The sequence below is a fragment of the Malaclemys terrapin genome, chromosome 23 (genome assembly GCF_027887155.1).
Source record: "Malaclemys terrapin pileata isolate rMalTer1 chromosome 23, rMalTer1.hap1, whole genome shotgun sequence".
Lineage (NCBI taxonomy): Eukaryota > Metazoa > Chordata > Testudines > Emydidae > Malaclemys > Malaclemys terrapin.
Genome location: NC_071527.1, coordinates 14,227,454 through 14,240,219, shown reverse-complemented (window position 1 = coordinate 14,240,219; position 12,766 = coordinate 14,227,454). Strand labels below are relative to the sequence as shown.

General features: G+C 53.9%; 1 protein-coding gene across 1 annotated transcript; it reads right to left on the bottom strand.

Moving 5' to 3' along the window:
* Positions 1-2,828: 2,828 nt before the first annotated feature.
* LOC128828266 (cAMP-dependent protein kinase catalytic subunit alpha-like) lies at positions 2,829-11,107 on the bottom strand. The gene is made up of 8 exons (XM_054012773.1): positions 10,975-11,107; positions 10,697-10,795; positions 7,189-7,271; positions 5,971-6,097; positions 5,617-5,712; positions 5,379-5,501; positions 3,752-3,916; positions 2,829-2,954 (listed from the first exon to the last, which is right to left on the bottom strand). The coding sequence occupies exons 1-8, from the start codon at positions 11,035-11,037 to the stop codon at positions 2,829-2,831; spliced, it is 882 nt and encodes a 293-aa protein (XP_053868748.1). The 5' UTR covers positions 11,038-11,107.
* Positions 11,108-12,766: the final 1,659 nt, after the last annotated feature.

The following is a 12,766-nucleotide window of genomic DNA, read 5'->3' as shown; positions in this document are numbered from 1 at the left end:
CTCCCCTCCCAGAGCCAGGACTAGAACCCAGCAGCCCTGGCCTTACTCAGTAGATCCCATCACAGAGCTGGGAATAGAACCCAGGAGTCCCAGCACACAACCCCACCCCCACACTCATGCACCCCACTTTAACCACTAGAACATGGTCCCTTGGCATTGCTGGAAATAGTAGCCAATCACATGATCAGTCCTATGCCCTCTGACATGGGGGGTGGATTAAGGAAGGGCCATGCTTGAAGCCGCCCTGCTGGGCTAATCATGGAAGGCATCCAAAATGGGGATGCAGAGATGTAGCTGACGTAGACGGGGTGGAGAAAAGGACTTGGAGAATCCAGACTCCTGGGTTCTATTTCCAGTGGTGGGAGAGGAGTGGTGTCTAGTGGTTCGGGGAGGGGCTGGAAGCCAGGACGCCTGGGTTCTGTGTGTGCTCCACTCTGTAAGAGGGGGATAATACCTAACACACACATTAAAGACAGTCAACGTGCAATCTCTCTGATTTTTAAAAAGGAAACTAAAAGTAGTTTAGGCCCAATGCCCGCCACCACCCCAAAATCCTCTGTCAATTTTTACACCCATGTTTCCCTTTTTAGGCCCCCCACTCATTCAAGACCCACACCAGACAAACAGGGGGATCTGCCCATAGACAGACAACAACAGAGACCAGAGAAAATGCTGCAAAGCGGAAACTGGGCAAACTAGGAAGGCTATTTGCCTTGCTCCCATAGCTGCAGCTCCCGTGGTTGCAGTGATGCCAACCCCAACTGGTAAAAAATAACGATGGGCCTCAAACCAAATCTTGAGATTGGCATCAAAATCATGAGATTTTTTAAATACCTGGCACGGTGTTTTCATTCACCTGGTTCAAGCTTTTCTCTGCAGTGAAGAGGGTGAGACAGGGAGGGTTTTTCCACCTGAGGAAATTAACTGAAAGAGCTACAGTAGCACATAGCGACTCCAGTCAGATTTCCCCATGCAGACAAGCCCTGATTGCTTTTTAATCAAACTCGCATGATTTGGTGACTGGTACTTTAAGAATCCCCACACACAAATAGTGTCAGCCTAGTGCCCAAAGCACAAAGGTTGCTACCAGTAACAATATGAAGGTTACATTAAGAAATTGCAGCCGTGCTCCTTTGTACAGACAGTGGCGGCCAGAGGCAGAGCTGGGCGGGAGTTTTATTGCCAGAAAATGCGGATTTATAGACAACAAAACTTTTCAAGGACAGATTGGTTTCAATGAAAGGTTTCTCAGGTCAAAACAAGACACGCCCCCCCCAGTAACCCAGTGTTTTGGACACTCACTTCTGCTGTGGAAGACCCAGGTTCAAGGTCCTGCTCTGACTCACTCCAATGTAAAATGGGAACAAATTTGAAACCCTCCAATTCTTTCACAAAACACAATTGGTTTCCAGCTGAATCGCACTAGGAACCCCCTTGTGCAAGGGGCTGTACAGAAGGGCTCATCACTTACATTTTATTCCTGATAAACTGCCTTTCATTCAGCGAAATTAGCTGGCATCTCATTACCTGATCCCTGCAATAAGGAAGGTGTGCACATAGCCACATTTAGATGGAAGTATTCTGCTTCTGGCAATCCCCCCGCTGCTAGCGCACTGCATTCCTGCACACCGGGGTCGGCCTGGCTGTTCACCTCCCCAGCCCTGGCCTCAGAAATGGCTAGATTATCAATTCAGACAGGACCACTGTGAGCACCTCGTCTGACCTGCGTAACACAGGCCACAGGACTTCCCTGAATCAACTCCTGTTGGAATTGGAGCAGATCGTTTAGAAAAACCTCTATCTCGATTTAAACAGCGTCAGTGATAAAGAATCCACCACGCTGCTTGGTGAATTGTTCCAATGGCTAATTACACCCCAGTTAAAAATCTGCCCTTTTTCCCAGTCTGAATGTTTCTAGTTTCAGCTTCCAGCCACGGGCTCTCCTTAGACCTTTGTCTGCTTGTGGGACTAGCTCATTATCACAGTTTTATTCCCGTAGGTACTTGGAGACAGGGATCACAGCACCCCTTAACCTTCACTTTAAGAAGCTCCTTGCGTCTCAGCATAAGGCAGGTTACCCCCCATTTAACCGTTCTCATGGCAACTCTCTGCCCCTCTCCAATTTTTCACTTTCCTTCTCGAATTGTGGGCACCACCTGGCCATGGCATTCCAGCAGCTATCACCCCCGCCGCCAGACACAGCGATAAAATAACCTCTCCACTGCTGCCTGCGATGCCCGTTTATCCATCGACCAGACGCCACCTCCCCATTTAAGTGCGGACACTCGTCCCTTTGGGCTTCCAACTCCAGGCAAGTTCAGGTACCAGTAATGGCAGCCGCCCCCCGACCCCCCCCTCCGGCACATCCCTGAACTCCTTGGGCCTCCGGGGAGAGGAACAGCTCCCGGCTCATCACAACAACGACAATTGTCCCCTAGAGCTGAACAGCCCACACGCCAGTCTGATTTTTTTTTTAAAACAAAACTTTATTTATAATTATTTCAAATATGTTACAAAAAAGCACACTGTTAAAGAGGAAGTGGGGGCTGGGGGGGAGGGTTGTTTTCTGTTTTCCAGTGAAACAGGTTTTGTTGGAGGACACAGACCTGTTTCCAGGGGCGGGGCGGATGATATCCCCAGTCTCTAGATGGGACACTCAAGCTTTTTTGTGGGAAAGGGGGATTTTGGGGGGAGGGCTAGCCACAGGGCTCCCCCCCTCCACTCCTGACAGCGCTCATGTATTTATAAAATATATAATTTATCTATTAAACCAAACTCCAACTCCGCTATCACCTGTGCCGCACGCCCCCTCCCGGGGGGCGCTGGCCCTAGAACTCAGCAAACTCCTTGGCGCACTTCTCAGTGACCGAGACCTGGATCTCCTCTTCCTTGTAGTCGTCGAAGTTACTCGTGTCACCGGGGCCTTTGCACTTTGGTATAAAAGGAGCTTCCACCTGCAAAGGAAGGGGAGGGGGACGAGGTGAGGGATCAACATTTGTATACCCCCCCCACTCCTGGGTCTGCTAGGGGCACACGATCGGGCCCCAACTTCGTAACAAGGCAGGCAAAGATCAGTTCCGCCCCCCCCGCTATCCAGCCAGAAACCCTCATACTTTGCAATCATGGAAGGGGGAGCCTATGACCCCACTTAGGAGCCCAGAATCAGGGCCCTCAGCACCCTCCTTAAGAGCCCAGAATCAGGGCCCGCAGCACTCTTAAGGGATACAGGATCGGGCCCCTTAGCAACCAGGTGAGAGATGCAGAATCAGCGCCTCCTCAAGTCCCCTTTTATCTAGCCAGAATCCCCTCCTCTGACTTTGCAATCAGGGAAGGGCAGGGGGTCATAAGCCCCTTGGATCCCCATAAGAGCCCCTACTTGTATCATCAGTAGGGTTTTAATCAGAACCTTCAGCACTGCCCTCTCCCACCTGAGCTAGAAGAATAACGCCATTAGCTGGCAGCAGCAATAGTAGGCTGTTATCCTCAGGGGGTGGGGACAGGACCATGCTTTTGACACCATGTTACAAACAGGTGACTGAGGGCTCCCTACTTTAAACCAATGCTGGGTGAGCATAATATCTCCCCCTAGTGGTGGGACCCAGCCACAACACCCTGCTACAGAGTCTCAGTAACCAATGCGCTTCTAGAGGCCTGGGCACTGATGATGCCAGGTTCAATTCCTGCTGATGGAGGCTACATGCATGTGGAAGTTACCCAGACCCTCCTCTGCCCGCCGCCCTCGCCCTCCTACCTTCTTCTGGTAGATGGCGATCCAGTCGGTGGTAGCAAACCACTTGTGGTTCTTGATGTCATTGACCCCGTTCTTGAGGTTGCCAAAGCGTTTGGTGAGGTCCACCTGCAGCAGGTTCCGGAGCAGGTCCTTCAGGTCCGAGCTGAAGTGAGACGGGAACTGGACCTGGGGTGGGGAGGAGAGACAGAGGTCTGGCTTTTACCTGCCCTGCCCTCCTGGCTAGAGTCATAGATACACCTAATAATGTACAGCCCCTAGCACAGAGGGGTACTGACCCATGACTGGGGCTTGTAGGCACTATTGTAATATACACCTCATAATAAATAACAAGCCCTTTAAAAACACTCCAGGACAATGAGTGGACAAGAAGTGTGGGGGGGGAGGCTACTGAGGACTGACACAGGAGCTGAAATGGTTAATTAGCAGCCACCCCCCAGCTCTCATTGAGCATTTTTCCTCCACAGATCTCAAAGCAGGGCTGCCACATCACTATCCTCATTTTACATAAGGGGAAACTGAGGCACGGGGGGGACGTGACTTGCCCAAGGTCACTCAGCAGGCTGGTAGGAGAACCGGGAACAGAACCCAGGCCTGTTGAGTTTCCCACTAGGTTCAAAGCTGACCATGTCCAACACGAGTTTTTCGAGCTCCTTGATGAGAAGGCGCTGGAGTGGGCAGTTGAATATTATGGGCTCTTGGTTACTATGGCGATGAGTGCTCTACCAGTGTCTGGAGATGACTGATGTGTTTAAGGAATGTTTAGTCTTGCAACAAAAGAGGGCAACAAAAATGATTAGGGGGCTGGAGCACATCACTTATGAGGAGAGGCTGAGGGAACTGGGATTGTTTAGTCTGCAGAAGAGAAGAATGAGGGTGGATTTGATAGCTGCTTTCAACTACCTGAAGGGGGGTTTCAAAGAGGAGGGATCTAGACTGTTCTCCATGATACCTGATGACAGAACAAGGAGTAATGGTCTCAAGTTGCAGTGGGGGAGGTTTAGGTTGGCTATTAGGAAAAACTTTTTCACTAGGAGGGTGGTGAAGTACTGGAATGGGTTACCTAGGGAGGTGGTGGAATCTCCTTCCTTCGAGGTTTTTAAGGTCAGGTTTGACAAAGCCCTGACTGGGATGATTTAGTTGGGAATTGGTCCTGCTTTGAGCAGGGAGTTGGACTAGATGACCTCCTGAGGTCCCTTCCAACCCTGATATTCTATGATTCTATGAACGTAGCAGGGTTGTGGAGGGTTTTGCAACTCACAACAGTGTATAAGAAAACCAAAGACACCTGTTCCAGGAGTCCCCATAAGAGTTACAGGGGGCACAATGATGGTGGGGTGGGGGATGGAGTCCATGTGTTGGGGAAATAGGGTTACGTGGCGAGGGAGGGTCCATGTGTGGGGGACACAAAGTGGAGGATGTCTATGTATTGGAGAACAGGGGTACATGACAGGGAGGATGCCCACGTGTTGGAGATTGGGGGAGCATGGGAGGGCATGAGTATATTGGGGGCGCAGCGTGTGAACATCTCTCTGATCAGTCGCGGAGACTTGGCACCCCATTTTAGCTGGCAAAACACCCCCCCCCCCAAAAAAAATCATACAAGTGGCCCCTCCCCCAGCCCAAATACCTTGCCAGAGACGATCTTCTCATAGATCTGAATGGGCTGGTCTGAAAAGAATGGGGGGTAACCAGCTGCCATCTCGTAGATGAGGACGCCGAGGGCCCACCAGTCCACAGCCTTGTTATAACCCTGCCCAGGGAAAGCAGGCCAGGGTCACGCACCGAACATTTGGGGGTGGGGGGAACCACCTGGTGGCCAGGGATCAGCTAGAGATTGGGAAGCAGACAGGCCCTGCCAAGCTCACCTTGCTGAGGATGATCTCGGGGGCCAGGTATTCCGGGGTCCCACACAGAGTCCAGGTCCGGCCTTTCACCCGCTTGGCAAAACCAAAATCCGTCACCTGGAGCCAAAACACACAGAGGGGAGAAGCTGGATCAGCCTGGAGGCTGTGACAGCAGGAGGGGAAGGGGAGGGAGCAGATGATTGATGTATTCTGTCTGTGTTACATTTCTGGGGGTGTCTTGGCTTTGGGAAGGGGATGGCAGCAGAGAGAGACTTGGGTAGGGAGGAGATCACTGCAGGGAGCCAGGAGCCAGCCCTGGGATGGGGAAGGGGAAGGGGAAGGGAATTAGGGGCGGGGGGGAGGGGACAGCCTCACCTTGATGTAGCCCTGCTGGTCTATCAGGAGATTCTCTGGCTTCAGGTCTCGGTAGATGAGATCCAGCGAGTGCAGATACTCAAAGGTCAGGACGATCTGAGCAGCGTAGAACCGGGCGTGAGGTTCACTGCAATGAGGTGGGAGGAGAACGTGGGCATCCCGGGCCAGATCCGCCCCCTCTCAGTCAGCCCAGCCACCCCCACCTTCACCTTCCTTATAGATCCCTGACTCCATCTACCCTGGCAACCCCAGGCAAGATGCCCCAACGCTTATAGGTTTCGTGGCCCCATCCAGTGGCGTAGACAGGTGGAGGGAACGGGGGAGCAATAAAAAAACCACTGCGGTGCTTTTACTCACCCGGCGGCGCTCCAGGTCTTTGGCAGCAGGCCCTTCACTCTCTCCGGCTGTTTTCGGCGGCACTGAAGGTCCGTCCCACAACCGAAGACCCAGAGTGCCGCCGAGTGAGTAAAATAAAAGCGCCGCAGCGGGTGGCACCTTTTTTTTTTATCGCTCCCCCGAGTGAGTACAAAGACACCAGGAAATTGACAAGGCGCCACTTGTGCTCAGTGCAGGAGCAGCCGCTGCCCCCGCTCCACCCCTAGCTACGCTACTGGTCCCATCTGCCCTAGCCAGACCACTAGCCCTAGCACAAACATCCCACCCATCATTACTAGACCCCTGACTCCATCCAGCCTGGCAACCCAGGGCAAGCCCCTCCCAGACCAGCATCTCCCCCCTAGCCCCAACACACACACACATGGACCCCCAGCTCCATCCAGCCTGGCACCATCTAGCCCTGGCATCCCTGGCCACTGACTGTGGCTAGTGCTGGCAGAAGACCTCAGCAGCCCTCCCCATGGGGAATCCCTTCCTGACCAGCCCAGCTGGGGATCAGGTCACGCCCTCCAGCATGAGGATCAAAGCCAGCGTCGCTGCAGATGCTGCTAGTGGATAATAGGTCTAGTTCTCTACTGAACTAAATCCCAAATTCACAGCTGTGGAAACTGAGGCACAGAATGATTCTCCCCCCTTCCCACAAGGAGTGAATGGCAGAGGCAGGAATAGGACCCAGGAGTCCCGACTCCCAGTCCCTCTGCTCTAAGTGCTAGATCCCACTGTCCTCCCTGAGCCAGGGATACAACCCAGGAGTCAAACCGCCACCCAGCTCTAACCGTTAGCGACACTGTCCCCAACATCGGCTCCCATGGCAACGCTCACCTGAACCTCCCGATCCGCCGTAGGTGGGAGAACATCTCCCCGCCAGGGATGTATTCCATCACCATGTACAGATTGGAGTTATCCTAGAAGGAAATGCAGCAGCAATGGAGTGCAAGGGGGCCACCCAGCAGCGCCTGCGACACCAGGAGGAAACTGCTCCCCACACCCCTGCTCCTTTATTAGCCCCATCCCTTTCAGGGCGCTAACCCACACGTCCCCAAGGAACCTGATGCAGTGGCCGGGCTTCCACATAGCACACAATGCAGTGCACCCGCTGTCTAATCCCAGGCACACACCTGCAGTGGGAGTAGCTGCACAAACGCGGCTGGGGAACAGACTCACTAATGAGAGGGCGCGAGCTTTATTTGCTTGGAGTATTTAGTGCTAGAGCCGTAGAAAATCCAACCCCTCCCCACACATCTGGTCCAGGGGCAGGGACGGGCAGGCCCAAGAGGGATTTCCAGCTGCGACGTCTACAATCAAAGGGGAAACCCAACCTGCCGCCCGGTCGGACACCCCAAAGGAGCAGAAGAAAGAAGTGAAACTTCTCAAAAGCAGAGTGTGAAATTGACCAGGCTGGCTTCATCCTCCCCCGCACCTGCAAAGTCAAAGAGCAGCCTGCGAAGTAACTCCGCTGAGCCCAACAAAGCCATTCCGCTAGTGAGACCCTACCCGGCTCAGTGATGAGAACATGAGCATGAAGCACCCGCGCACGCGCCAGCGGAGACCACTGCCCCTGCCCTCGAGCCCAGGATGAATTTCCAGCTAGCCCTGGAGAGAGGGTCCAGGCGGGACATGGGCTGAGCGCCCCATGCTGTACGGTCAGAGGCCTTTTTCTGCAGCCAGATTAGGAGAGCAGGAGCCAAGAAGCAGAAAGTCACATCCTCACATTCCATCTAAATTATATCAGAACAATGGAATACCGGGCTGGTAAGAAGGCTCCTGTCCTCACAGTGCTCAGCATCACCAGGAATCACTTAGCAGCAGTGTGGCTGTGAAATCTCTACATCTTGATTGTTTCCCCTTGCTGGTCCCCACTTCTCTATTGTTTATCTGTCGGCTTCTTTGATAGTTTCTGGTACATAACTAATTTTGCCAGGTGTACATCAGCGAAGGTGGTGGTGTATGACTGGGTAAAGAATTGTTTCACACTACGATAGGATTGCTCAGAGAATTATTTTGTAACACTTCAGTAAAATGATTGGTTAAGGGAGAGCTAAGCAGGACTCAAGTTTCACTATATAAACTGGGTTCAAAAGGAAGTTCTGGGGAACCAACTCCAGGACACAGCCCAGCATCAGCGCTGCCAGATCTCAACACCCTGCCAATGACACCATGCAGAACCTGGAGTCCCAGGACGAGCTGATCCTGACTGGCCAGAAGGGAAAGTTCGTCTGCCTTATTGGGAGTGATGGGCATTGTATGAGTAGCATGCGTATTCTGTTCTGGTAACTGTGACGAAGTGGGGGGTTTTCTTGTTTTTTTCATTGGTTTGCATGCAGAGGGGGTGGGACAGTTTCCCTGGGTGTTACTGGTTTAACAAGGTGATGGGAGAGGGAGTTTGTTGTTACAGAGGATCGGGGATGGAACTTGGGATGCCCAGCTGGGAAGCAGGGGGGCTCTGGGCTGGAGAGGGAGAGCAAGCAGAGCCCACCTGGATGCAGGCGAGACTTGGATGTGCTGTGCTGAGGGAGGGCAGGCCCGAGGGCCCTGAGAGTTTCCTGTGCTGTGTTCAGATGCTCAGTAAAGCCTCCTGTTTAACGCTGGCTGAGAGTGGCTCCGGTCTAGAGAACAAGGTTGCATTATTCCCTCTGGGAGTGGAGGTCCTGGGGGTCCAGAGCGAGTGGACTCCCTGAGGGGGCCCATGGCGAGAGACAGGTGTGCTAAGGCTCAGAGAGGTGCGGTTCCAGGAGGTGGAGGGGCTTAACCCCCGAGACAAAGTGGACCCCTGAGAAGGGCTGTCACACTGAAGGAGGTTCCCACCAGGGACTTCATGGGACCAAGAGTGGGCACGATCTGTGAGTCCGTGACAGTAACTGTTAATAAACAGAGGTTAAGGATATTTCTGTGTGAGGCTCTTTCACTGGGAAAAGACCCTGCAAACCCGCAGAGTGTGAGGTGACGCCCTGAGCCCATGAAGGGTGAGACTAGGTGCCTAAATTAAGAGGGTTACACCTTGAGCCCCAGGAGCAGGGTAAAGGTGGGTGCCCTAGAGCGGAAGGGGAATGAAGCCTGAACCCTGCTGTCTCTAAGGGGACGAAGGGAGCTCAGTCTTGGCAGTTCAGCCCATCCTTGGTCTCCCTGTTCAGGCAGTTCTGGTCTGCGTGACATGGGCCTTCCTGACCCTCTACCAACTAAACAGGCCCCAACACCCTAGTGGGACCTTGATGGGGCCCAGTCAGCACGTACCAGGCCAGACTCCTAGCTCAGCGGGGTAAATCCAGAGCAGTCGCATTGATTTCAACAAAGTTCTCCCACATTTACACCTGCGGATTCAGCTGCGAGGGATTTATTTTACGCTGTCGTAGGAGAATCGATTGGCTCAGCGAGACAGCCTGTGTAGCAGAAGCCGCTGGCCCCACTGCTACTGTGTCACCCGAGAGCTACCCAGCCCAGCCCCAGGCAGCCGGCACGGAGCAGGGGTGACATTTCCATTGTAGCAGCTTCTGCAGACAAGGGACCAGAGATCAAAACTATTTACCCCTAGAACGATGAGGGGCCCCAAGAAAACGACTCTGCCAGCACTGCCTGCTGCTAACACGCCCATCACCCTGGCCTCCGGGCTCCCGCAGGGGCTGCGATTTATCCTGCAGCCTCCTCTGAGCTGACAACTCTTCGTCGCTACAACCCACTAACCTCAGGCTGACAGACAGGAGACAGGTCTCCCTTCAGAGCCAGCCCCTCTTTAATCAGGCCGGCCACAGGGGGGGCTGTGGAGCTCAAAGGCACAACTATCTTTGCTCTCCCCCCTACACACAGGGTGTAGCTCACAGGCCTCAAAATCCAGGTTTAGAGAAGAGGGTCCAAGCCCCAACGCTGGGGCCTGAATTTTAGCTTTCATAGAAACTCCCATCAGGAGGAAACGATCCCACGAGATGGTTCCAAAGTCTCTACAAAGCCAAATGTGCATGAAGTTAGGACTTCCTCTGAGACTCCCCCGCAAGCCAGACCTCATGCCTAGGGCAGCACAAGGGAGCTGGAAACTGAAACTGACTAGGAATGAAAGCAAAACTGACTGGGGGGAGTATCACTGTTCAAAACCTGGAGTCAAAAGCAGAACAGAAAAGACTGAAAAAGGGGAATGATCCAAACTGATTTTTCTTAGCTCCAAACCTGATCCCAGACGTCACGCCAGGAATGTTTGTTCTCAAGATACAAGAGACGCAGACTGTGCCCTTCCACCCCTTCAGCACAGTTTTGGTTTTAAATAGGAAACGAATCAAGGGGATTGTGGGAGTCAGTGGGGAGATACAGACCAGGGCCGGGCTGGCAAGCCAAGGACACCTACTTTGAAAGAATACTCCAGTTTGACGAGTAATGGAAAGTTGATGGCCTGGAGTATCCGTTTTTCACTGAGGGTATGCTCAATTTGTTTGAGCTTCACTACCTGGGAGAGAAAAGGAAATAGCAACATCAGATCTTCCTCTGTTGGCGCAGCACCCCCTGCACCTCCCACGCACTCCCCTCTCCTCCATCCCCACGCAGGGTTCAACTCCAAATCCCTCCCCCGCACTGGGGATTCCACGGCCCCAGGCCAGATCTCCACGGCAGCCCCTGGCGTCTCACCTTCTGTTTATCCAGGATCTTCATGGCATAGTGATTCCCGGTCTCTTTGTGTTTCACCAGCATCACCCTCCCAAATGAGCCTGTGCCCAGGGTCTTGATTCGATCAAACTGATCCAAACTGGCCGTGTTCTGGAAGGGGAAAACAAACCTGATGGGGCGCCAGACTGGTCCTGGGGGCATCAGGAAGGAACTTGCCCGGGACAGTGGGATTTGCATTGCAAGACTGGAGTCTTGACCATGAGGGGGTCAAAGCCCCCCACTGCCTGCAGCACAGCACCCCCTAGCACCGCACTGGGGTTGTTCTTGAGAACACTGATATGAAGAATTGGCCCTGTCAACACTGGTTCTCCACTTGTAAGGTAATCCCTGCTCTTCATGTGTCATTATATAATGCCTGCATCTGTAACTTTCACTCCATGCATCTGAAGAAGTGAGGTTTTCTTAACCACCAAAGCTTATGCCCAAATAAATCTGTTAGTCTTTAAGGTGCCACCGGACTCCTTGTTGGTTTTGTGGATACAGACTAACATGGCTACCCCCTGATAATTGATATGAAGAAGTAGATGTCACATTTCACCACCAGAGGGCGACAAAGGTAACCACTACATTTTGAATGAGACACAGACAAGGGAATCCCTGCTCCTTGGGCAGAACCAAAATCTAGTTCCAGACAGGCGACCCGCCCAGCTCCATTCAGTGGGGGTTGGTAGGGTTACCATATGTCCTCTTTTTCCCGGACATGTCCGGCTTTTCGGCAGTCAAACCCCCGTCCGGGGGGAATTGCCAAAAAGCCGAACATGTCTGGGAAAATGGCGGCTCTGCTCCACCCTGACTCTTCGACTCTGTTTAAGAGCCGGGCTGCCCGAGCGCTACCGGCTTTGGGCAGCCCCCGTGCCTCCAGACCCTGCGCCCCCAGCCAGGCACTTCCCCTCCCGGGCTCCGGTGGCGCAGGTTCCGGAGGCACGGGGGCTGCCAGAAGCCGGTAGTGCTCGGGCAGCCCAGCTCTTAAACAGAGCTGAAGAGTCGGGGAGGAGCAGAGCCGCCGCGGCTGGAGGCTCTGCTCCTCTTCAGCTCTGTTTAAGAGCCGGGCTGCCTGAGCGCTACCGGCTTCTGGCAGCCCCCGTGCCTCCGGACCCTGCGCCACCGGAGCCCGGGAGGGGAAGTGCCCGGCTGGGGGCGCAGGGTCCGGAGGCATAGGGGCTGCCCAAAGCCCGAGCGCTACCGGCTTCACGGTTTGCCGGGCAGGCTCCAGACCCTGCGCCACCGGCTGGGCACTTCCCCTCCCGGGCTCCAGCTGCGCTGGGGAAGCGCCAGCCGGGGGCGCAGGGTCTGGGGGCTGCCCGGCAAACCGTGAAGCCGGGAGCCCTGGGGCAGCCCTTTCCCCCTGGCTGGGAGTGGAGGGGGGAGGGGGCGGAGTTAGGGCAGGGAAGGGGCGGGGCCAGGGCCCGTGGAGGGTCCTCTTTTTTTATTTATTAGATATGGTAACCCTAGGGGATGGTGGCTTAGAGGTGGGGGAGATGATGGGAGTCAGGACTTTTGGGTTCTAGCCCTCGGCCTGTGAGGAGAGGAAGTGAAGTGTAGTGGTCAGACGGCAGGAGACTAGGAGTCAAAAGATTGCTTCCTAGTTCCGCCACCAACTTCCTATACCCTTGACCAAGTCCCTTTCCCCTCTGGGCCTCAGTTTCCCCATCTGTGCCATAGCATTAATGACACAGGGTGTGCGGGAGGACTAGCAAAGTGACAGTGCTGCAGAGGGACCAGCAGCTCTCCCTCAGGAATTATCCAGAACCAC